Source organism: Pelmatolapia mariae, linkage group LG8, assembly GCF_036321145.2.
Source record: "Pelmatolapia mariae isolate MD_Pm_ZW linkage group LG8, Pm_UMD_F_2, whole genome shotgun sequence".
Taxonomy (NCBI): Eukaryota; Metazoa; Chordata; class Actinopteri; order Cichliformes; family Cichlidae; genus Pelmatolapia; species Pelmatolapia mariae.
In genome coordinates this window covers 2,447,820-2,470,804 of record NC_086234.1, presented here as the reverse complement: position 1 = coordinate 2,470,804, position 22,985 = coordinate 2,447,820, and the positions used below count along the sequence as shown (strand labels likewise).

The 22,985-nt window shown below is 44.3% G+C and overlaps 1 protein-coding gene across 2 annotated transcripts in view; it reads left to right on the top strand.

Moving 5' to 3' along the window:
* The window catches only part of LOC134633038 (glutamate receptor ionotropic, delta-1-like), a 592,754-nt gene that overhangs the window by 532,544 nt on the left and 37,225 nt on the right, over positions 1–22,985 (top strand). For both annotated transcript variants that reach the window (XM_063481897.1, XM_063481896.1), the window contains exons 9-12: positions 19,020–19,121; positions 20,853–20,975; positions 22,246–22,320; positions 22,407–22,746. In XM_063481897.1, the coding sequence (XP_063337967.1) occupies positions 19,020–19,121; positions 20,853–20,975; positions 22,246–22,320; positions 22,407–22,746 (640 nt within the window). The remainder of the gene's footprint in view (positions 1–19,019; positions 19,122–20,852; positions 20,976–22,245; positions 22,321–22,406; positions 22,747–22,985) is intronic.

Sequence of the window (22,985 nt, the reverse complement as noted above, 5' to 3'; positions counted from 1 at the left end):
GACTGATGAAAATGAACGTGGGGCTCGAATCCATCGTGTTCAGTAACACAAACAGTCACACACTTTGATCTATTAAAGACAAGTCTGTGGTTTTAATATTTAATTTCTCCTGAAAATAAGTTTACAGATGGAGGGAGGTGATTTTTTTCCCCATTTTCACTTTAAATGAAAGATCTCTGACTGAGTGGGAAATCGCTCCGGGGAGTCTCACTTCAAATCAGCTTTTGATTTGAGCTGAAAACATGAAACACCCACATTTTTCATTTCTTTACTCCACGTTGCATCAAATAAATGTGAATGAAAAAAAGCAGCAAAACGCAGGAAACATGCACACGTATGAACGCTCTTATTTATCCCCACTTTTACAAGCACGCATAACAATTTCGATGATTTAGCAGCTCGCAGACACACACACACACACACACACACACACTGTGAGAGCAGTTGCTGCTGCAGTAATGAAGATTTAATCTCCTGGCTTCTCCTTCTGAGTTATGAGTCCCCCTGTGTTGCATAATGGCCATTAGGAGAAAACAAGCACAGAGCTTCTCGCACTCTCTGACACACACACACACACACACACACACACACACACACACACACACACACACACACACACACACACACACACACACACACACACACACATATACCAATATGTATCAATACACCCCCCCCCCCCTCCCCAAACAAGAAGAGAGATCTATCTCTAATATACGGTAAACACTTAACATATAATGCAGCCCCCTGCTTTGTAACCCTCTCACTGTGACATATTAATATTAATACATGTGCGATCTATTGTGTACCTTCATATACATATATGCTGATGGATATTGTGCACACTATATCTAAAATGGATATGTAGAGCCTCCACACACATTAACTGTGTAAATGTACAGCCTATATGTTTATGCTGACCTCCCGGCTGTGTGCTGTACCTACTCTATACTAATACTCTATAAGTGTCCACATCGTGCTCTTTCATGATCCACGGTTTAGTTTTGTTTACGTTCTTCAATCTTCAGAGGAAATAAAAATGTTTTTTCATGCTGTGTGTCACTGCTGCATGTCTTTCTACCTTCTACCTGAAGTATTGATTAGTTACAACGACTGCAGAGTCAGTCTCTGGGAGCTATTTTACTTCCTTTAATCAAACAGTACAGAAACTGACTCCAGGCTTCATACAGCTTCTAAACAAAAAAACATAGCCTTAAGTTTGTCTCGCTGTGATGCGTGTTTCTAGACAATAATTAAAGGTACAGCATGTAAAGTCTCACCACTAGATGTCAGCAGAATGAATTCTCTGAGTTCTATTTTTTCCTCTCTCATTTCAAGAGCTTAATCTTAGCTACGATAGCTGCTGTCAGACCAACAACTCCATCAGCTGTGTGTCTGCAGTGAGTGTAAGCTGTCAGTCCGCTGTTTACCTCAGCTGTCATATGTGGCCGGTGTCTAGTCACATGCATTAAACAACATTGGGAGACAATTAACTGTCCCTTTAAACCACAACAGCAACTTCCAGGTGTTCACGAGAAGTGGTTGGTTGTGCCTGATGTAAAGTGGCTCATGGTCCTGTGATGTACCAACATAAATCTGTGGGAAAACCTAAAAATTGGATTTCATCTCAAGCTGTTTTATTGAAAATTGTCTAAAAAGACACACTCCAGTAGAAATAGGACAGCAACCTCTTTCATGTCATTTTGTAGATAAATCCTCGTCCTGCAGCTAATACATCACCTTTTACATACTTTAGTATTTAGTTTCTGAATTTTATTTTAAATTTCTGTTTATGTAGAAAGCAACAGATTTATTATTGCTGCTGATTTATTCAAGTTAACAGCAAACAAATTGTATGTAATTGCCAACTTGACCCCATTCAGTCACAGAGCAGCAACAGACTGACTCATTCCTGTTGCCGTCTGTTTTCCCTGCTGTGACTGAAGCATAAGAAAAATGTCAGAGTTTAGTGGTTCGTGTTTAAAACAGATTCAGATTGAGATTTTCAGGAGAAGCAACATCACACCAAACACATTTCCTAAACCCTCCCTCCACCGAGCTGAGAGCCGAGATGGAGGGAAAGTAAAGTGTTAGTGGAGCTTTTCTGCCTTCCAGAAAGTTTGGAAAATTTATAGGTCAGGATTTCTGAAGCTCTGTGGACTGGATTTCGGTGCACACCAAGATCATTTCTCTGAAACTGTGAATGGATTTTGCTCTCCGAGTGCAGTCCATTTAGTTTAGATTCCAGTGAAGCACAAGTGATTCCAGCAACTCACTGGGCAAACCATCAAAACTTACTGTAATGTTAACCCAACATGTTCTCCTCCCATGGCATCAATTACTGCTTTTCATCAAACACTGCAACAAAAAAACCTCCACAACACACAACATTAACCCAGCAAACTGAAATCAGTTTTGGGTAAAGTGATAAACAGTCCCGATCAAAAGTTTAAGGCCACTTGAAAAATGGCCCAAAATCATATTTTGCATGGTTGGATCTAAACAAGGTTCCACGTCGAGCTTCAACATGCAACAAGAAGAAATGAGAGTGACACAAAACATGTTTTTAGCATGCAGTTTATTAAAAACAACTGAAACAGGCTGTTTTACAGCTGATCAAAGGCTTAGGACCACGCCTCAAAAAAACCTCGTAAACCCCCCAAAACAGAAATCAAAGTTCCAAACATGAACCCAGTAATGAGCAGCTCCACCGTTATTGTTGAGCGTATGTATGTTGTGGTGTGCTTGATGCAAGCGTTTCCACGAGTGGGAATATTTCTCCAAGTGGTGAAGACGGCCGCACAAAAGACATCTACTGTCTGTTAAAACTGCCTGTTTCAGTGTTGTTTTCAATCAACTGCATGCTCAAAAACATGCTTCGTCTCACTCCCATTTCTTCTTGTTGCATGATGAAGCTCCACTTGGAACCTTGTTAAGATCCAACCATGCAAAATAGGATTGTTTTTTGTGCCAGTTTTCAAGTGATCTTAAACGTTTGATCGGGACTATACCGATGCTTTAAAAAGCAAAAAGTGTCATTAAAACATTAAAAATGTGTTTTTCAAGAGAAATTTAGAGGGCAGCAGATACTGAAACAAATATAACACGACAGTTCTACAAACAGGGACCAAAAAGGACTGGATTGATGATACTGTAGGATAAATGTGCTTCATAAATCCTGCTCACTACAGTCTGTTTACACATGGAAACATCAGAATTCCCTTTTCGGCTGGCTGGTAACAGCGAGGCTGCTGGTGCCGGCGGTTCGTGTTGTTCCTGTTTTTACGTCAGAGCAGAACGAAGCTGACATCTGTTTTGCAAACAAAATTAATTACAAGCTGAAATTGAGACCGTCCCTCCCCAGTCTCAGTAATCTTGTCCCGCCCGTTTGTCTGATCTGTCCGATTCAGGAGGATTTAACCGAGCCGGAAGCGCAGACAGAGGACGGCGCTGTTTATCTCACATCTCATTTCTTTAGGCAGTCTAAATGTGTTTGGGGGGACAAAGATGAGGCTGATCACACACAGGAAAGTTTTCCGGAGTTTCCAATGTACAGGTAGATGTTTTTTTCCTGGCTGGAGGTGCGATAAGAGCGACTCGCACTCAATTCATTTTCCCCCCACAGTGTTGGTGTTATCCCAATCTCCATCTCCATCTTTCTGTGCTGTCCATGCCTCTCCTCTCTCTCTCCCAGGGCCATTTCTCAAAGCAAATTTTCCCCGCAGATGAAACGCACCACTCCCCTCTCCCTCCTCCAGATCAGGACTGATAGAGATTGAAATGTTATTTCCCTCTTTCCCCTCAAACTTGTGCCGCAGCACTCGGCGTCTTCAGACCTCCCCCGCGTGTTATCCCATCTATCCGTCCTCACTTTTCTCATCTCATTGACTTTTGATGTGTCTTCCCAGCAATTTGTTGCCAGTAAATCGCCCTCCCATGAAAGACGGGGGGAGGAAAAAAAAGCTGGTATTCTTTCCGTCGTCTTCGATGGGCAGCGGCGACTGAACGTGTGTCGGAAGACATTATGCTCTCGCCCACAATCCTCGGAGGGAGTGTCTGCGAGTCGCAGTTTTTAATCAGACACTGGACAGCCGCTGGGATTACTACAGCAGACAGATAACCTCTTCAGCTTCTAATAGGGGCCCAATTTAGCTGCAGTGGTTATCAAAGTAGGGTGTGAGGACCGTCAGGGGCCCTGCCCGAAGTTCTAACGGGTCGTGGAGCAAAACGAGGAGCGTTAAGGACTATTCAGTTACAACTAAATGACTGTTAATTGGTTCAGTTTCTTACTGTCACATGCAGACTAGTGCTGCTGAACGATGTCGTTTATGTCGTTTGATGCAGTTTCATTTCAGTTTAAATTAATGCATTGTATCATTTTAAAGTTATCCCCCACTGACGACCCCAGCGCCACCAGACGCCATTAATAAATGAACTAACAGAGAACCAGAGGTGCCGATCACTTTGTTTGACTCTAAGTGAACTCAGAGTCTGAGAGGTCATCCGTGACCACCCTAACTCTTATTCTAACCTGAGTTAATTTTGGTTTTTATTTACTCGTTCTTTCAAGCTGTGACAATCAGGCAACAAAGAATATTCTTTCTAAGTGATGAACATCAAAACTACTTACTTTTTTACTAAAAAAAGACCATGTTTTAGTATTAAGCCGATCAGCGACAATGACTTCCCCCAACACTGTATAGACTTTCTAAAACATATAAAAACATATGAAACTCAGAAGAAACATGCTTGCATGTTTGCACACAGTGCATTCAGCTCCCCCACTCAAAGAAGCCGTGTGCATAAATGAGCCACGCCAGCGGCTTCGTCATTAATTTGTTTCAGACTCAAATTTGTTCACGTAGATGGAGAGTCCAGTTCTGTTTACATTATACATGCTTCCCTTAGGCAGCATCATTAGAAGACATAGCATACATTTTCACTGCTATGCAGATGACACCCAGCTCTATCTGTCCACAAAGCCAGATAACACACACGACCTGGATGGCCGCTAACTTTCTGCTTCTTAATTCAGATCAAACTGAGGTTATTGTACTCGGCCCTGAAAATCTTAGAAATATGGTATCTAACCAGATTCTTACTCTGGATGGCATTACCTTGGCCTCCAGTAACACTGTGAGGAACCTTGGAGTCATTTTTGACCAGGACATGTCCTTCAATGCACATATTAAACAAATATGTAAGACCGCTTTCTTCCATTTGGGCAACATCTCTAAAATTAGAAACATCCTGTCATCCAGAGAGCATATTTCTCCTATACTGGCTTCTCTCCTGGCCTTTAGTCTTCTGTGGAACCAGCTTCCAGTTTGGATTCAGGAGACAGACACTATCTCTACTTTTAAGATTAGGCTTCAAACTTTCCTTTTTGCTAAAGCATATAGTTAGGGCTGGACCAGGTGACCCTGAATCCTCCCTTAGTTGTGCTGCAATAGGTGTAGGCTGCTGGGGGATTCCCATGATGCACTGGGTGTTTCTTCTTTAGTCACTATGTTTTTATACACCTCTCTGGATTCAATGGTTAGTTATTATTAATCTCTGTCTCTCTCCCACAGCATGTCTTTATCCTGTCTTCCTTCTCTCACCCCAACCATTCGGGGCAGATGGCCGCGCCCCTCCCTGAGCCTGTTTCTGCCGGAGGTTTTTCATTGCCACCGCCACCAAAGTGCTTGCTCATAGGACGTACTATTGATATGATGTCATGTGATTTTGGGGTTTCGTCTGTTTTCTTTGTATTATTGTTTCAATCAACAGTTTACCCAGAAAAATGTTTGTTTCTATAATTTTTCAAACAGCATAAAGCAGCTGTTTTTAAATGAGATTCAGACTCATGCCCACCAGCCTCAGCATGATATGATTTCATTGTCTGTGTCACCCAGCAAAGGCTGGGTGACATGCTGTTGTGTTCAAGCATGAATCGTGATCATATATACATGTTTCCTGTTGATCATTTCCCTGTTTTCTGTGTCGTGTCTTTGTTGTTGTTTGCTCTTCTCTGCCTCTGCTCTCTCACAGAAACGCTAAAGAGGTTTGCAGTTATTTTGTGGAGGATAGAAATTACCCACCCATTTGTCCATAATGGGGACCGCATTGTTACCGGCCCTTCTGAAATGAATCCATTAGAAATGTCGGAGAACGAAAATGAGCCTCAGACGGTACTAATTTCTAATCCCTGAGGTAATTTGGAGTCGTTAACAACAATTTGTGCCTTTGAAAACTCGAAGCTTCCTAATTTTTATGAATAATACATAGCGAGAAGATAGATATTTCACTCCCTTTTTATTTTCTATTTTTTCAAAGCCTCTAAGATGGAGTCTTTTTTCTTTTCTATTAAAGGCGTGGGCAGTGATGAATGACCGCCGAGATCTTGGACATCCCATAGAGAGACACCAAATTAGGGGAGCTGATAATGGAAGGGCTGAAAAGGAAAAAGCTGTAATGAAACAGAATGATGAAAAGCAGATGTAATGTTTGGATTTCAGATGGGACCCGGGATAAAGCCCATCCCCTCAGTTAGCCAGCTTCTGTTACTCTTTATCTACGTTTGTCAAACAAACGCCTTTTGTCAGATTATATGTGATAAATAAACTCTTACTTCATCAAGATATCCTCAGAGCAAACAAAGCTAATGTTAAGCCTCGCTGCGGAGCACTCGATGATTCATCTCGGACACATTTGTGATAACAAGATGAAAAGAAATACAGGCAGAAATCAAAAGGCTTCAATTCTGCAGTCCGAGACCGACGAGCTGCCTAAATGTGTCCATTTTGAAAGCGATGACATTTTTGTGTTCGCAAAAGGTTGAAATGACCTGCAAAATGCAAAAAAAGCACTGAAAATTAGACTAAATGAATTAGATTAAGGGTAAGAATACTGAAGACTTCTGAAAGCAGCGAGAAAATGTCAGATCAGACTTATAATTCTCTAAAACAGCAGCTATTCTTTCTTCCAGCTCCATATTTTTTATTCTGCACTGCACTGGTGTCGCTGTGTGATCTGCAGCTCAAAAAAATCTGTATTTATTTTATCTAATACTGGACCTCAGTGCAGCACATACAGAAGGTTTCATGGTTTATGTAGAGCTTATAGAAACATGCTGTTACCAGTGTTAGCAACGATGTGGAACAGCTAGCAGTGTTAGCCCAGCATCAGCTGCAGAGCAGGTGGAAGTAAAAAACATACACATCATTTCACTGCACTGTTTGTGCTTATTTTATCTTCGATAAGTGTTTCATGTATCTTCCTTTTCTGTTCAAGCAGACGTTTAAAGTCATCTGCGTTCTACCCGTGCAAAGCGCCATCTTCAAGCTACGTGCTATTTTTCACCTTTTGCAACAAATCTTTAGCACGAGAGCTTAAAAACAGAATCTCTCCCACAGAGTCTCCTGACACCACCAACCATCACAAAGAGAGGATGAGCTCATTGCTTCTATTTGTGGGCAGCTGAAGCTGCACGGGTCGATTTCAGAGGCAGGAAGAAGAAAGTGAGATTGTGCGCTCTGAGAAACATGCTGCTGTTACCTGATTTTAACCAATGGTTGTGTTTTTGAGGTCGTGCTCTATTCTTTACATGACTACCGATTTCTCACGCAGTCAAACTCAGTGCTGATATCATTGCTTTAGTGTAGTTATTGTCCTTCCTGCCTTCTTTGAGCCAATCAGATTCTGTTCTGCATCCCTTAAATCTCAGCGCTCTTCTGCCATTTTGGCTCTCCGACTCTTTCGGGCAATGATATCTGCATTTTTTGTGCTTCGCTCGCCTTTTAAACCATGTCTCATTCTGCTAGCGACATGCTCAATGCTGCTGTCATCTCCAGCCACGATCAGGAAGTCATCTGACTCCTCACCTGTGAAACATGCTAGGTTAACGAGGTCCAGTGTACTCTTAGTTAAACTTTCTCAACAAGCCTCCATTCCTGCTCTCGCTGCTCCATCAAAGACCATCGCTGATAGATGTAGAAGAACCAGGAAGTCTGCTGAAACCGACTCCAGTATTAGTAAAGGTAAAGAGGTCCATACAGCGGAGGTTCTCTTCGCCTGTCCAGTAGCACAGTCTCTCCAGGCCTTTGTGCCAGCTCTTCATGCTGTTGATCCTCCCCCGTTAGCCCCTGAGATTACAAATAGCACCTGATTCAGATCTCTGACTCTCACTCAGGGGGCTGTTCTCCCTGGACCTCCAGCCTCCGCATCCTCACCACAGTGTACTCTGTCATCCAGATCTCCCACTTCCCCACTGCACTATCCCTGCTTCGCTTGGGTCAGCTAGCTGTGCACATAGTGTCTCCAACATTAAACTGACGTAAATGTAAAGATCTCAACGTTAGCCTAGCAGTTGTTCTCCAATCATCTGATCCATCCCTGTGCAGACATTTGTCCAGCAGTGAGTTTGCGGTTGCCTTTGGCATTTACTGACATTTTTTGCACAGTTTATCGAGAGCGAAGGCGAGACCTGGATGCTTATCCAGTACAGAGGGTGCTCTGTTGGTATCACAAAGCTTTCTCCAGCAAATTTACCCTCTACACTTCATTTTCAACAAGCCTCTGCTCCACCTGCGGCCATGTCGGGCTCCGAGCTTCTCTAAGCCCTCAACTACCCTTTACAACTTTGGGTGAGACAAGCCCAGCTGCTCCTTCTCTGCTTGCCATAATTCCCATTGAGCTGTTCTTGCTCAATGGCCGCTCAGTCAATAATGCCATCAGGCTGATTAAGTTAGCTCGCTGCACAGCATGTCTGTCAAAAGCCGACATCACCGACGTATTCAAAATCGTCCCCATTCATCCATCCCTGAATCCTGATTCTGGGTCGGAGTTAAATTAATGTTCAGGTGTAAAACCAGTCCGCCTGTGTTTGATCCAGTCTCCAAAGCGCTCTGTTGGATTCTGTTAAACTCCCCTTTCAGCTAAGAAAACACTCGGTCCTGCTACCAGTCTGGAGGTTTTAGGCATAACTCACATCTGTGAAATCCCTCAGTCTCTGTCGCTTCAGTTACCGTCCCTGCTCGGTCTCCTTAGTGTCACTATGCCCATCATTGTCCCATGTAGGAACTTGGTTTTCCAATCAGTGATCAGTTGTGCTCCCCTCTTTACTCTCGCTGGCTGTAAAAACTGCTCGGCTGGGTTTGGGTTACATGATGCTCCGTTACAACAGTAACATTTGGAAATCCATTTAAATATGACACCAAGAGATCCGAGCATCCATATGTGACAGTTTGGAAGTGTTGTGGCAATACTGAGTCATCTCAGTATTATAAATCTGGTGTGTTATGGCGCTATTGCCAAAGGACACACTGTGAGCATTTATGAAACTTATGTTTGATGCCCTGAGAATAAAAACTGGTTGTGCTGTTATTATTTTGCATGTCTGGCTTCATTTGGTGAACTCGATCAGAAAAATTAGGAAAAAATGGACGAAAAGTTCAGCAGATGAAAAATGTTGAATTGGGGAAAGTTTGACGTTAGCAGTTGTTGAGTTGCTTTGGACCAGAGGTCACAGTGGGACCTTCAGCTGTTTCTCTGATGGCCTCCATTATTTATTTAAATCAGCTACATAACGTATTCTGTGATGAAGTCAGCTAAGACGACTTCACACGGCAGAAAACGGGATTTTCCGAATGTTCGTAATCCAGTCAAGGTTGAATATGAAGCGCGGCTCTGCAGAGTCCCTGCAGCAGCACAAATTATCCGCCACCCACCAATCGTCCTTTGGATGAACAAAAAAGGTAGAAATAAAAAGCTGGCAAATACACACACGTGTGCACTAATTACCATTCGTATCACTGTGTTTTCTTTGAAAAGGCCCCGGAGAGCGTAACTTTGTGTAGATTAGAAACATCAAAGCGGTTTTATAACAGTAAAATGCATCAGAGAGTCTCCTGTGAAGAGTGTGAAATAGAAATCCTGCTCAGCATGCATGCATGCATGCGTGTGTGTGTGTGTGGACCTGACCTTACTGTGTTTGTCTGTCCTTGGAGAAAATCTGTTTACTTCAGCAAAATCTCCTCATCCAGCCTTTGCCTTCGCACTTCATGTGTGCACGCTGCGTGGTTATTACTGCACACTGTCTCCCATTAGTGGAACATCATAGTTGCTTTGTCTTGAAGTGCTTTACTTTCAGAGTGAAGTTTATTGATGATAATTTCAGTTCAGTGTCAGTGCCTCGAGCCTAAAACCAGCGTGGTGGTGTTAAAGTGGTGCAATGAGCACAGATCCACATAAAATTATATGAAACAGGACACGTTTTTTAGTCAGCGTCAGACTGACAGGATCAACACGTGCCTAATTTTTACCATGATGACAAACACATGCACAGACAGTGAACACAGCACAGCTACTCTAGCGGTCGGCCTCCTTCACTAACTGGAGATCACTTTATCTTTGTCCATATTTGCTGAATCGTTGTGTGCAGAAAGTTCAGAGCACAAAGAGTCCAGCCGATAAGCTTTTCTGTGGTGCGTGCAACAGTAACAAACATGACCGCAGACACGTTTTCTGGATATCAGAGAGGTCGTTCGGTTCTTAATGGGCTTGAATGAAGAGGCAGGGCTCCTTTGATTATCCTGGCCGTACGTGCTCGGCAAAGTGCCGCTGGGTAGACGGAAAAAGATGATTTACTGCAGATAAACAAACAAGGAGCCCACACTTAATTACAGAAATAAGAAGACGTTACAGTAGCCGCCCACACGGTGTGACTGACGGGGGATCTCTGGGACATATATAACTGCAGTGACAGCCGAGGGAAGATAGGCCCAGAGCTGTAAATCTCACCCTATAAAAGTCCATTTAAATCTTTAATCAGAAAAGGGATGTGGAGGAGGTGAAGGTGAAGGTGTGGAAGTAAAAAAAAAATGGGGGGGTGGGGGGTGAGAAATGGTAGCAAACGCTGGCATTTCACTCTGCTGTCCACGGGGGAGTGAGCTACAGAAATACAGCCAGTGCAGCCTTTCGGATGACAGGAGGGGGGAGAGGCCTGACATTTGAGGAAAAGGAAAGAAGCCGAGAGGACGGGAATAATGCATGAGCGCCGGCGCTGCGAGTGAGGGAGAGATTTATCCGCCACGTTGACCTCCACGGGGAGGAGAGCACGACGTTAAGACAGAAAGCGGATGTGAAGTGAACACTGTGTGGAGTGTTTCTGAGGATTCCTGAATTGACAGGGATTTGATTTAAGCCTCACTTCATCAGATAGTCTGTTTTAAATTGAAACCTCCTCTCTAGAGACTGAAAAGCTAACTAAAAGTCACCGAGTCGAGTCCAAACACCGGCTTGCCAGCAGAATCCAACCACTGCAGAACAATGACGCAGCTATAGGAGCCTTTTTCTCATTATTTAGCGTTCGGCCCATCAGTGGCAGTGTGCAGCTTGTGGCCTCGTCTCCATGTGCATGTTACTTGGACGCCCGGGTAAACATGATTGAAGACCGAGAATATGCCTCCTCGTGGTGGTGAAACCCCCTGGACAATGCAGAGAAACTGCTTAGGGATGGCTCAAGTAGCACAACGACAGAGAAAATGTTGACCTGGCCTCTAATTTCCCCAGATGTCTATTATCCATCCAAGACCCAGCTTCACCTCCCAAAGATCCCCATTGCTCACATTTATCGTTATTTAAAGGCCATCATGAGCAGAGTAGGTGGAAATAAAATAATATGTGGTAAAGCTGCACCTGGTGAAGATTCATACGTCCATTATGTAATCACCGAATTACTGCTGAGGTCGGTTCACTACACTGACAACCGGGGATATAAAAAAAAGAAGAATGAAAGCCTCGTAATGAAGTTTCCTTTGGAAACATGTTCACATTCAGAGTTTTGAAGAATTAGATGAAGGTCGAGTTTCACAACCTAATCATTCCATGGCAGGAGGCATGAAAGGCTGCAGACACTGCAGCTGAATGAAAAGCAGCCAGTTCATCACTTCATGCTCGGTCAAAATCAAGCAGTTTTAATGCAAGTCCCCTCTTTTTTACTGCTGTGTATGTGGGCAATACAGTGAGTGGATGAACCTTAAAAGACCTCTTTGGTGCTGCCGGAGCTTTTTACAGCAGTTTTAATGCAATTATTGGACAAATAATACATCTGCTGTGCGCTTAATGGTGCGAAAGGACCGTCCAGGAAGTCTGACCTCCAGTTTTGCTCAGTGAAATTCTCCATTTATTTGATTCACGGGTGTAGCTTCGCATCTAAAGCCGAGCTTATACTCTGCTGTGGCCACCAGGGCACGTGCATCACATCCATGACAAAATGTACGTCACCGGGTTAGGGTGTGCTTGGGTACGTTTCCACAGAACGTATAATCCCTGCTTAAACCATTTGGCATTAGCTGATTAGCCTAATTCTTTGGCTCGTAATACCGTAACGTTGTTACACTTTGAGGCCTGGATGTCACAAACCAGTGGGTGGCGCCACCTTCCTGAAAAGCCGAGGTCTGGGCCTTTTAGACTGAGATTGTTGGTGTTTGTCAGATATATGGAGGGATGATGGGGGGGAATGTGTCTTTAGCCAAGTGTTAGCAGATGTACAAATGGTAGAAAAGCACACAAAGTGTGAGCTATGCTGTGAGTTTAACACCTTAAAAGGTTTATGCTCGGCAGCATTGCTCTCTATTTGTGTGTGTCGACATTTAATGTAACCTTTACCAACTCGTTTGTTTTATTGTCATTGCAGAAAGATAAATAACATCAGGTCCGTTAGTAATGCTTGAGTCCATCCTTACAGTATATAATCCCTGTACTCTGCACACAGTGCAGCTAGGTTTGTGGATATTAGTTTGAATCATCAGTTTACTTTAAGAGTGTTTTCAAGAAATCCAGGGGACATAAATATGAATTAATTGAATAAAAAGAAGCGTCAGATATGGTTGTGCTCTGTGCTGAAGCTGTTCTGAAACACCAAACGTCCCTCGGCACATTCTCGGAGCACGCCTCATTTTTTTGTTGTGTCCTCGTGCTCTCATTACCGACTCCCCTCACAGCACAGAGCAACGTGGCTGCCGTAAGTCAGCAGAACGAGCTGCAGTTAGAAAGACAGGCCGTTCGCCTGGGACTGTCTGGCATTTTGGAAAATCTATTTCTGCTATTAATAATCTAATAATTGTCAGGAATTATAGGTGGTCTGTTCACGGTGATGTGCAGCTGGGCCTCTTTGGTGCAGAACAAACTGCCTTCGTTATTTCTTCAAAGTTTAGTTTTGTTCAAGTGCAGTAAAAAGTGTTGATAGCCAGAAAAAAGACCATTTTCTTTTCTATCGATAATTAAAAGCAGATAAAAGAAACATTTTTCAGCATTTGTTCTGCTGGGACGTAAAGTCGTCCTCAGCCAGGAACCCCAGCAGATCAGCTGACCTGGGTGCCAGCTAACTGATGGCTCACTGATTAGCCTTCTACGTAGCCTTTTGACAAACCTTAACTATAGATCATGCTACTTAAGCCATTTGAGCTGTTTAGGCATCCATACAGTTACTGCAGCCTCTGCAAACCACTTGGCAACCCCCCTTCAGCCAAGACTGTATCACTGTTACAGCTGCTGTCGTTCATGCTTGGTTTCCCGTCACTGTTGCCTCTTACTCAAACATAGCTCCTTCACAGCACTGATTAGCATAAAGTGTTTTGTCTCTTTTGATCTCCCAGCAGCAGTTAACATTTCCACAGCGATCTCGAGCTCAGAATAAAAAGTAGGATCCTTCTCCTTCGGGCTGTGTGGCTCAGGCTTGTTCTCCGTCCTGCAGGCCATCTATCACATTAGCATTTGGCAGCAGCTTTGTGTCAGTCCTGAACAATGGTGTGCTGCAGTGCCCTGTTTACAGAGACCAGTGCTGCCGGGGAGTGAGCCGGTCCCAGAACTACAGCAGGGCTGTAATGAGATGCTTGGGTTGTGTTGCTGTGCCTGCTCTCCCACATCAGTCTATCACTAAATGAACTGCTGCGTTAAATCCTCACATAGACGTCGCGCTCCTGTCTGAAAGTTTGAAACTAGCTTTTGTAACTATGTAACCAATATTTGTTTCTTCCCGTGTTGTTAGCTTCCATTGGCTCAGTTAGCTGACCTATTGAGGGAGACACAGCAGCTTATAAAGCCATCTGCCATCTCAAGTCCTAGACCCTTCAGTTTTCCCAGCATGCCACTCCTCCCTTGATGATGTGGCATCTCGCGCTCTAACCGTTGCTGTGGAGCCTTCTCTTCTATCCAATCATGTCTTCCCTTTCACACCCGACTTCCCTTTGATTTACAGCACGTGATGCACTTTCTCCAAACCCAAATCCCAGCAGAGACCACAGCTGTGCGTGTTTAGCTTCCAGGGGAAATCATCCTCACTCTGCTTTTTCTTTAAACTTCTGGTGCATGTCTTCATATCAGTTTTGATTTGCGAGGCATTAAATATAATTGTGTGTTGGCTATGTGTTTACTCAAGCGAAGCGGGACAAGGAAAAAAGTTAAATGAAGGATTATAAAATGCGTGCAGGCTACATGACACTGCCTTTAAAAGAAAATCACACTTTCCATTGTAGCATTAACATTTAATGCCATTTAAGAGCCTGCAAAGCCTAAAGTATTGCATTTGTAGGACATTAAAAGAACCACCAAACATGAATCGTGGACTTATTTCAACCACAGCCGCCTAATCTGTACACGAGTTTGTGCTGCAAACACACTTAATAATGCGACAGGGACGGCGATGTCCCATTCTGCCCTGCAGGCAACAGACGTCCCACCAGCTCTGCTGTGTCTTACTGTCACTGACGATCCAGAGGGAACAAAAAGCACTTCATCGCTGCTGGGGGGGGGGGGTCATATTCTTCTTCTTCTTCTTCTTTTCTGGTCAATTTCAGCGCCCGCTGCGATGGTCCAACAGTTCAAATAAGAAAAGACTTGAAGCGGAGCTGGTGCTTCAAACTGTGGAGATTATTTATGTGTCTGTGAGTTAATGAAGACCACCCCACTGTGTCACACACATAAAGAAAAACGAGGGTTTGAGATCATCTAAAGGACATCGCTGCTCAGAATAGCTCCATGATTATTAAACAAGTGCTCCCTCCTTCCTTCCTTCTCCGCCTCCTTCCTCTCATCTCCATTTAGCCTCGTTCTCTCCGCTTCCCCATCAGCCTCGCCTCGCTCGGCGCCTCGCTCGTTCTGTTCGTCTCATCCTGAACTCGTGTAGACATCGTGTTTGTTTGCAGGGCGTGAGCACAGAGTGGGGATCGTACAGGCTGTGAAGCCCTTTGAGACTAACGTGATGTTGTGTGACACAGATTATTAGACAGACTCCTTCCTCATTTCTGTCCTCATTCTCTGTTTAAACTATAAACACCAGCTGTGTCTGACGCCTGGTACCACTTATCAGTTTTTGGTGTGCAAAGCTAAATCCAACCATCAAAAGCTGGATTTTTCCAAGGCCTGAGAAGAAACCAGAACTGCAGTTCCACTAATGTCCACTTGAGGCTGGAGCCAAACAAAGAGAAAGTTCGGCATGGCTGTGGTTCAGTCTGGCTTAGCTGTAGGCTAACTGTAACACAACATCTAAGAAGTCAGTTTTTTGGTCAGAATGAAGGCAAACACTTGCAACAGGAAGTCAGCGATGACTATTTTATGTTCTGGTCACCTGGTAAGAGGCAACCTGTCTCCAACCATCAGGGTTGGGCAGTCACTCTCAGACTGATCGCCAACGTGTTGCAGTCAGTCGGGCCTGATTTAGACTTCGGTGAATCTTTGTACAGCCTACCATGTAACTTACGTAAGTGTAAGTAAGTTGTGTTAATTACTGTGTGATCGCGTCTCGGTGTTTTGCAACGCCAATCACGACAGAAAAAATTTAATTCATTCCAATAGTTTCATTCCCTGGACTTTGATTACAGTGGTGAGTCCTCATTGATATGAGGATTATTACTTCTGATGATTTTTATTGATAAATTAAAAAATTATTGCAATAAAAGCAGCCAGAAATGCATATGAGAACTCAGCGGTACCAAACAGACCAATCACAACAGTTTTGGGCCGCATTGACCTGACGTGTTGTTACATTTCTGTAAGTGTGAGCAAAGTTACGCCGCAGGTCACGTCACTGGGTGTGGAAAAAGGTTTGTGGTTAAGACGTGGCATAAAATCCCGCTCAGTTTACATATGGATCACGTCTCTTTGCAGTGGAGGGCTCAGCTGGTTGTATTCTGAGTCATTATCTAGTTAAACTGCTGTCCTGCAGCTTTTACGTCACTATTTGCAGATTTTTAAACTTCTGGTTCAGATCTGTGAGGTTCTGGCTGGATGCTGGATGTAATACCTGTATTCCAAACAGATGACTGCCAGGTTGACTCATTCAGTTGCAGACTGATAGCAGACTGACTTTGTCTCATTGCTGTTTTATTGCAGTTCAAATACAAAAACATTTTTAACTTCCAGTCTTTCAGTAATGCTTTAACAAACTGTGTCCAAAGTGAATGCTGAATACAGAAGATTCAGTCGTGCAGCTTTCAGCTGCTTGTGCGCTTTGGCGGTTACATGTGACTGCAGCACCATCATTAAGCGGTTGGTTGCAGGCGTTCGTGTCGTGTTGGCAGCGTGTCACCGTGCGACCCCGGCTGGATGTTTACAGCTCCACACACGACAAACCACGCCGCGTGTTTAGCTCAACAACGCTAATTAAAACGTCCTGTCAGAGGTTAGCGAGCATGCTAACGTTAACCACCGTCTAATATTAGACACTGCACGGCTCATCGCTCCGGTTTCTAAGCAGTGACCTGTTTTTTCCTTCTATAGATTTCTTTCCTCGTTTATTATAATCATGCATGAAGCTGCTCGTGAACTGATTTGTGTAATTGTGCAACACAATGAGCGTGCACTCATCACGGAGCTGCAATGAAGCTCTGTTTCCTTCACAAGAAGCAAAACTGAGCGTGTGCAAAGTGATGTGGAAGAGAGTCAAACCTTCAGCCTCCACCATCCCACCTGATCGATAAATCTGTGTGTGTGTGCATGCGTGTGTGCGTGTGTGTGTCTTACTTCAATAACAAACAGAAACCCACACACCGACTCCCTGCACAGGAAGGACAACACACGCTGCTTTTGTCTGTTTGTGTATGTGTGTTTCCATGGTGACTGAAACAACTGAAAAAGGCACGGATGAACGCAGAGAGCTAAATGGATGGAGAGGCTCTAATGGCAAACATTTATTTTAAGCAAAGAGCTAAAAATCAAAGTGAAAAATGCCGCCTGCTCTGACTGAGGGAGGTTATCGATCCTCGGTCTGCTCTGAAAATCTGTCCCCAGAAGTCAGAGCGAGTCCTTCACAGAGATGTTTCTGTCAGAGAATCAGATTTAACATGGAATGAAAAATCAGATTTTTAAGGTTAAACTCTAGAGACGCACATAATACTGCAGTCACACCTAACAGGAGGAAATACAGTTTCAGTGACCTTCTCATCTCAACGCGTTTAACATACTTGCTTTGGTAATAAGCAATCTGTTTGTGATAGTCACACATGAACTGTGATAAAGTCAAATATCTTTTGCTGACAGTAACTACTTACAGTCTGGTCTGAAGCTCAGAGATGAAGGTGGGCGCTCAGCTTGAAGTTGCCTGAGTCTTTACTTCAAACGTGAAGCTTAAAGGAGAATAAGATGAACTTAAAAAGTGTAATTTTAGTTTTGCAAATTTTAAGGCAGAAAATGTCAGGATGCATCTATTTTTTTCAAGTAGAAAGTGCGAGAAGGTAATCTCACTTTCTGTGAGTCTCCAGATTCTGACAATGAAACATGTGACACTACACTCATACGTGTGCAAACATGGAGGACAGTCAGCAAGGTCTCTGGAGGTCGGTGTTGCAGTTAGCTTGCATTCTTTCCTCGGGGCTTTGAGCAGACCTTAATCTGAAGCTCTTATTAAAGACTTGATTTCAAACTTGTGTTTGATAAGTAAGGAAGTGCAAACAGCAGGACTTTTACAGTATTTGTACAGATATGAATACTTTGTGCCCGGCTCGTCTCTCACTGACTAACTGATTGGTAATTATGCCAATAAAATACAACATAGACTTTTGTCTTATTAATTAATTCATGTATTTATTTTGATTTGACCAAAAGAAAAACCAGTAACTGTCTGACCTGTTTGGTTTTTGTTAAAGTTTTTAAAATGATGGCGCCTCCTCCTCAGACTGTGCTCAGTGATTACTAATGTGAACCTCTCACTCTTTGCTGTGGCTCTGAGTTGTGTTCAGGTGCTTCCTGGATGGACAGGTGAGTTTGCACCTGTGAGCGAGGAGTGTCTTTATCGACTGATTTTTCATGAAATCATGAAATAATAAATGTTTTTCATCTCTCATAAAATCTGAATTGTGACTTTGTCGCCTGTTTGTGACCCGTCAGTGAATCTGGCAGTATTTATATTTTTTAAATTTACTCAAAAGAAGGTGTTGCTGTAATTAGATTACTTTATGCAGGCATAGGAATTACATTGAAGCTATTATGGAATGCTTGTATTAACACACTTCATTTTCATTGTTAAGCTTCAAAGGGAAGAATCTATAAGAGGACTTCATTTAAGTGAGACGTGATGTGTGACGGTCTGAGTGTGCTCGATGAACTCGTGATGCTCTCTGAGAGGCTGTTTGGGCCTTTGAGAGCTCTGCTGGAGCTGGCGGTAGGTTTTTAGGGGGGGCTGTGGACCTAATTAGGTCAGGTTGGTTTTGTGTGTGGCTGAAAATGTGCTGAATAAAGCCACACCGGAGTGGTTTTCTGGCAGGCTCTTATTTTGATTTATTTAATATATTTTTTGGCCTCATTGTCTCCGTCTCCTCTGAAACCTGATGAGGCCGAGGAGTAAATAGTAAAATTGCAGCCTGTGAGCTGGGCAGCGTTTGCTTAATCGGCGGGGGCTCGGCATGATGTTTCCACCGCGCTTTGTTCCCCAGGAGGGCTGCTCGCATGCGGACACACGAACCGATCGCATCTCAGTGTGCTGTGGCTGATGTCTCCACTGTACATTGTTTGTTTACAGTCTGTCTCCTGTTGCCCCGCAGCTCGCCACGTGGGACTCGGTTCACGGCCTGAACGGCAGCCTGAAGGAGAGCCGGATAGAGAACGGCATGCAGGGAGTCACGGTCAAAGTGGTCACGTTACTGGTAAGTGGACGCTGTCATGGACACAATCAGTCGATCTATCTTCCTGTAAGAAAGGAGAGCAGTGACTGAGACCATAAGCTGATCAGAAAACATGAGGTCAAAGGTCAAGACTTTTCATTTCCTCATAGTCTTCTTATTGTAAGCAGAGGAGTGGTCCTTTGTGATCATTAGAAAGAAGCAGGTTTAAGGGTCCCGGTGACAGCAGAGTAATCGGGGTAATCAGAGTAATCAGGGTATTTCAGACGTCCCTTCCTTCAGCAGTGTTTGGTGTCCTGGGTCAGATGAGATATAAGTGATTTGTTGGAATCCGAGGTTTGGTGCTCAGATGCTTTGTGCATGATAAAGATCTGCAGTAGCTGAATATCTCTTGTTAGCATTCACTGACGCTCCCTGCAGCTCCAAGAGCGTGCGATCCAGAGGAGGGCCGGGCGCTGCATCGCGAGAAAATCAACAGCATAAACAGTGAAGCATCGCAGCTCCGTGTTTACATCCGTGCTGCTTGCGTTACGATAGATAGATCCACTCCAGAGTTGTTGTACTTGTTATTATTACAGCATTTTCAATTCAGTCCTTTAAGCGTCGGTTCAACTGTGAATATCTCAAAAATAACAGCACAAAATAAACCCCAGAGAATCCACAGAAAGCTCTGTCAATAGAAAAACTGCTTTGTACGTTTTTAGGTTTCCTGTTGAATCAGCTTCGAGTCTCCCCGCTCGCTCGTGTTTCTTCCTCCTTCAGCACCTCGGTCTAAGCAGCTCCTCCGGTCGCTGTGATTAGAAACACCAGCAGCAACTTCCTCCAGCACTTCCTCTTGTGCCGGCACAGCGGCGTGGAGACGCAGGTCTAACCGAGCGAGACTAATACCTTTACCCTGCCATTCATCCACTGCAGCTGCAACACTTCAGGTCTCACGCTGCCAGAAACCTGCGCTCACACAACACTTTAACCACAATACTCGGCACCCGTGCTTCTCTACGGAGAAACACAGCATGTACCTCTGTGAACCTTCTTTATCCTGAGCACGCTGTTGTTTTAGGCTCTGCTCAGAGTGAAAGCGAGCCTCTCAGGGTGGCCTGTGGGAACAGCCCCCGCAGTCCCTGATTATTAAATATGGCGGTTCATGTCATTCAGAAGATGAAGAGACGACGCCTTTCTGGGAATAACCTGTAGATTGTGTCACCTGCCCCGTATTAGCATCATTGCTAAACGTGCAGTTATACTACCTGTGAACATGTCCTCTGCACGCAGCCTAAAAAACAACAAAATGAATCCAGATGATTCTGTTTAATATCTGAGACCGAACGGCTGAAAAGCTTTGAACAGAGAGAGAAACGTTGTCTTGTTGCTTTGGCACGAAGAGGCAGGTGATGAGAAAACCACAGAGCAGCACATTAAAGGCAGCGTCACATCGCCCTGTTGTGAATATTCACTCTGGGCTTGCAAAGCAGATTTTCTCTTCAGTGCAGTGAAGTATATGCACCGAGTATAACTTCAGCTTTGGGGTATTTTTGCATTTTTTAGGTCCATTTCTAAGATGCATGAAATGAAACTTTCAGCTAGTCAAACTCAGTTGGAGAGTTTTCACTGTTTGTGCGCTCTCCTCCTAAAGGCTGACAAAAGTTGATCTCGCTCTCTTTGTTTCTCGTGTTTTTGCTCGGAGCTGCAGTTTGTTGAACGCGCAGCATCACTCGGCCCTTTTCTTCACTGCTGAGTCGCTCTTTCTCACTGCAGGAGGATCCTTTTGTCATGGTGGCGGAGAACATCCTCGGGCAGCCGAAGAGATATAAAGGCTTCTCCATCGACGTCCTGGACGCCCTCGCCAAGATCCTGGGCTTCAAATACGAGATCTACCAGGTGGGGCTGACCAGCAGTCTGTCATTTGGTTTGAGCACTAACTCAGCTTCACTTCAGCTCCAATCTCACCATTTAAAATACCGTTTAATTTCATTTATTCAGCACCAAATCACAACAACAGTCGCCTCAAGGAGCTTTATATTGTAAGGTAGAGCCAAGAGAAAAAACCCAACAATCATATGACCCCCTATGAGCAAGCACATGGGAATCCCCCAGCAGCCTACACCTATTGCAGCATAACTAAGGGAGGATTCAGGGTCACCTGGTCCAGCCCTAACTATATGCTTTAGCAAAAAGGAAAGTTTGAAGCCTAATCTTAAAAGTAGAGATAGTGTCTGTCTCCTGAATCCAAACTGGAAGCTGGTTCCACAGAAGAGGGGCCTGAAAACTGAAGGCTCTGCCTCCCATTCTACTTTTAAATACTCTAGGAACAACAAGTAAGCCTGCAGTGTGAGAGCGAAGTGCTCTAATAGAGTGATAAGCTTTGTTATGCTCATGACCTTCTGTGACCTTTGGCTGAACAAAGAAGGAGTTTAGAAATAGTTTGATTATAATCTCCAACTTTCCTGTTATCTCAAAGATTCTTGACAGAGTAGTTGTCAAACAGCTGACAGATCATCTGCAGAGGAGTGGCTTATTTGAAGTCAGGTTTCAGAGCTCATCACAGCACAGAAACAGCTTTAGTGAAGGTTACCAGTCGCTGCAGATCGAGGTCGCCCTCCCTGAGCCTGGACCTTTGTCCTCTGACCTCTGTCAGACATTACTTCCTGTTAAAAGGGAGTTTTTCCTTCTCCCTGTTCATAGGGGGTCGTCTGATTGTTGGGGTCCTGTCTGTATTATTATGGGGTCTTTGTCTTACGATATAAAGCACCTGGAGGTGACTGTCGTTGTGATTTGGTGCTATATCAGTAAAACTGGATTAAACTGAACAAAAACATGAGCTGACTCAGCGCACAGCACCTGAGGCTGCTGCGTGATACCAGCAGCACGATTCTGACCTGCAGAGTTTGTTCTTGGCTGCTGGCAGACGTGTCTCACGCTGAAATCGAGGACCATCCTTCAAATGTAATCGCCATGTTTCCCTCACGCCACCACGGACTGTTTAAAGGTCTTGGGGCATGTTGAGCTTTGGATGACGTACAGCTTTCATTTTATAGTTCCTCATGAGGCCGAGCCTCTGAAATGTGGACTTTTGTTTTTGGGCTGATATAAGCGAGCTTCTGAGATGTTGGAATAAACTCGCTGATTTTCTCTTTCTCCTTCCTCTCAGGTAGCGGACAGTAAATATGGAAGTCGGCTTCCCAACGGCTCGTGGAACGGCATGATTGGTGATCTAATCAACAAGGTAGGGACTGTACCACCTTTCTGTTCTCTTACACTCGGCCACTTTTGGAGCGTGAGCAACAACCCTTCCTCTCCCTCGTCCTGCAGAGAGCGGACCTGGCGGTGTCCGCCATCACCATCACGCCAGAACGGGAGAACGTGGTCGATTTCAGCAAGCGCTACCTCGACTACAGCGTCGGCATCCTGCTCCGAAAGCCCGAAGAGAAGATCAACATCTTCTCTCTCTTCGCGCCCTTCGACCTCGCCGTCTGGGCCTGCATTGCCGCCGCAATCCCCGTGGTGGGAGTGCTCATATTCCTCCTCAACAGACTGCAGGCGCTGCGCTCCTCGTCCCAGAATGCACCTCCCGGTCAGCCAGCTAACGGAGCAGGGTCGGGCACCCTGCACAGCGCCATCTGGATCGTTTACGGAGCGTTCGTGCAGCAAGGTGAGCGAAAAGGTGACATCGAGAGAAACACTGTTAGGGATGAATCGGAGCAGGCAGGCGTTCCCGTGTTCGAATTTTCAATAAAAAGCCTCTTTCAGGAATTTGAGCAGTCATCAGGAAATCATCAGTCGACTGCTTGACTGTGACTTTGTCCTCAGTGTTTTAAATGTCATGACTTTCCAAAAAGTTCTCTGTGAACACTTTCCAAGAATTTCTTTAACAGAAAAAAAACTTCCTCT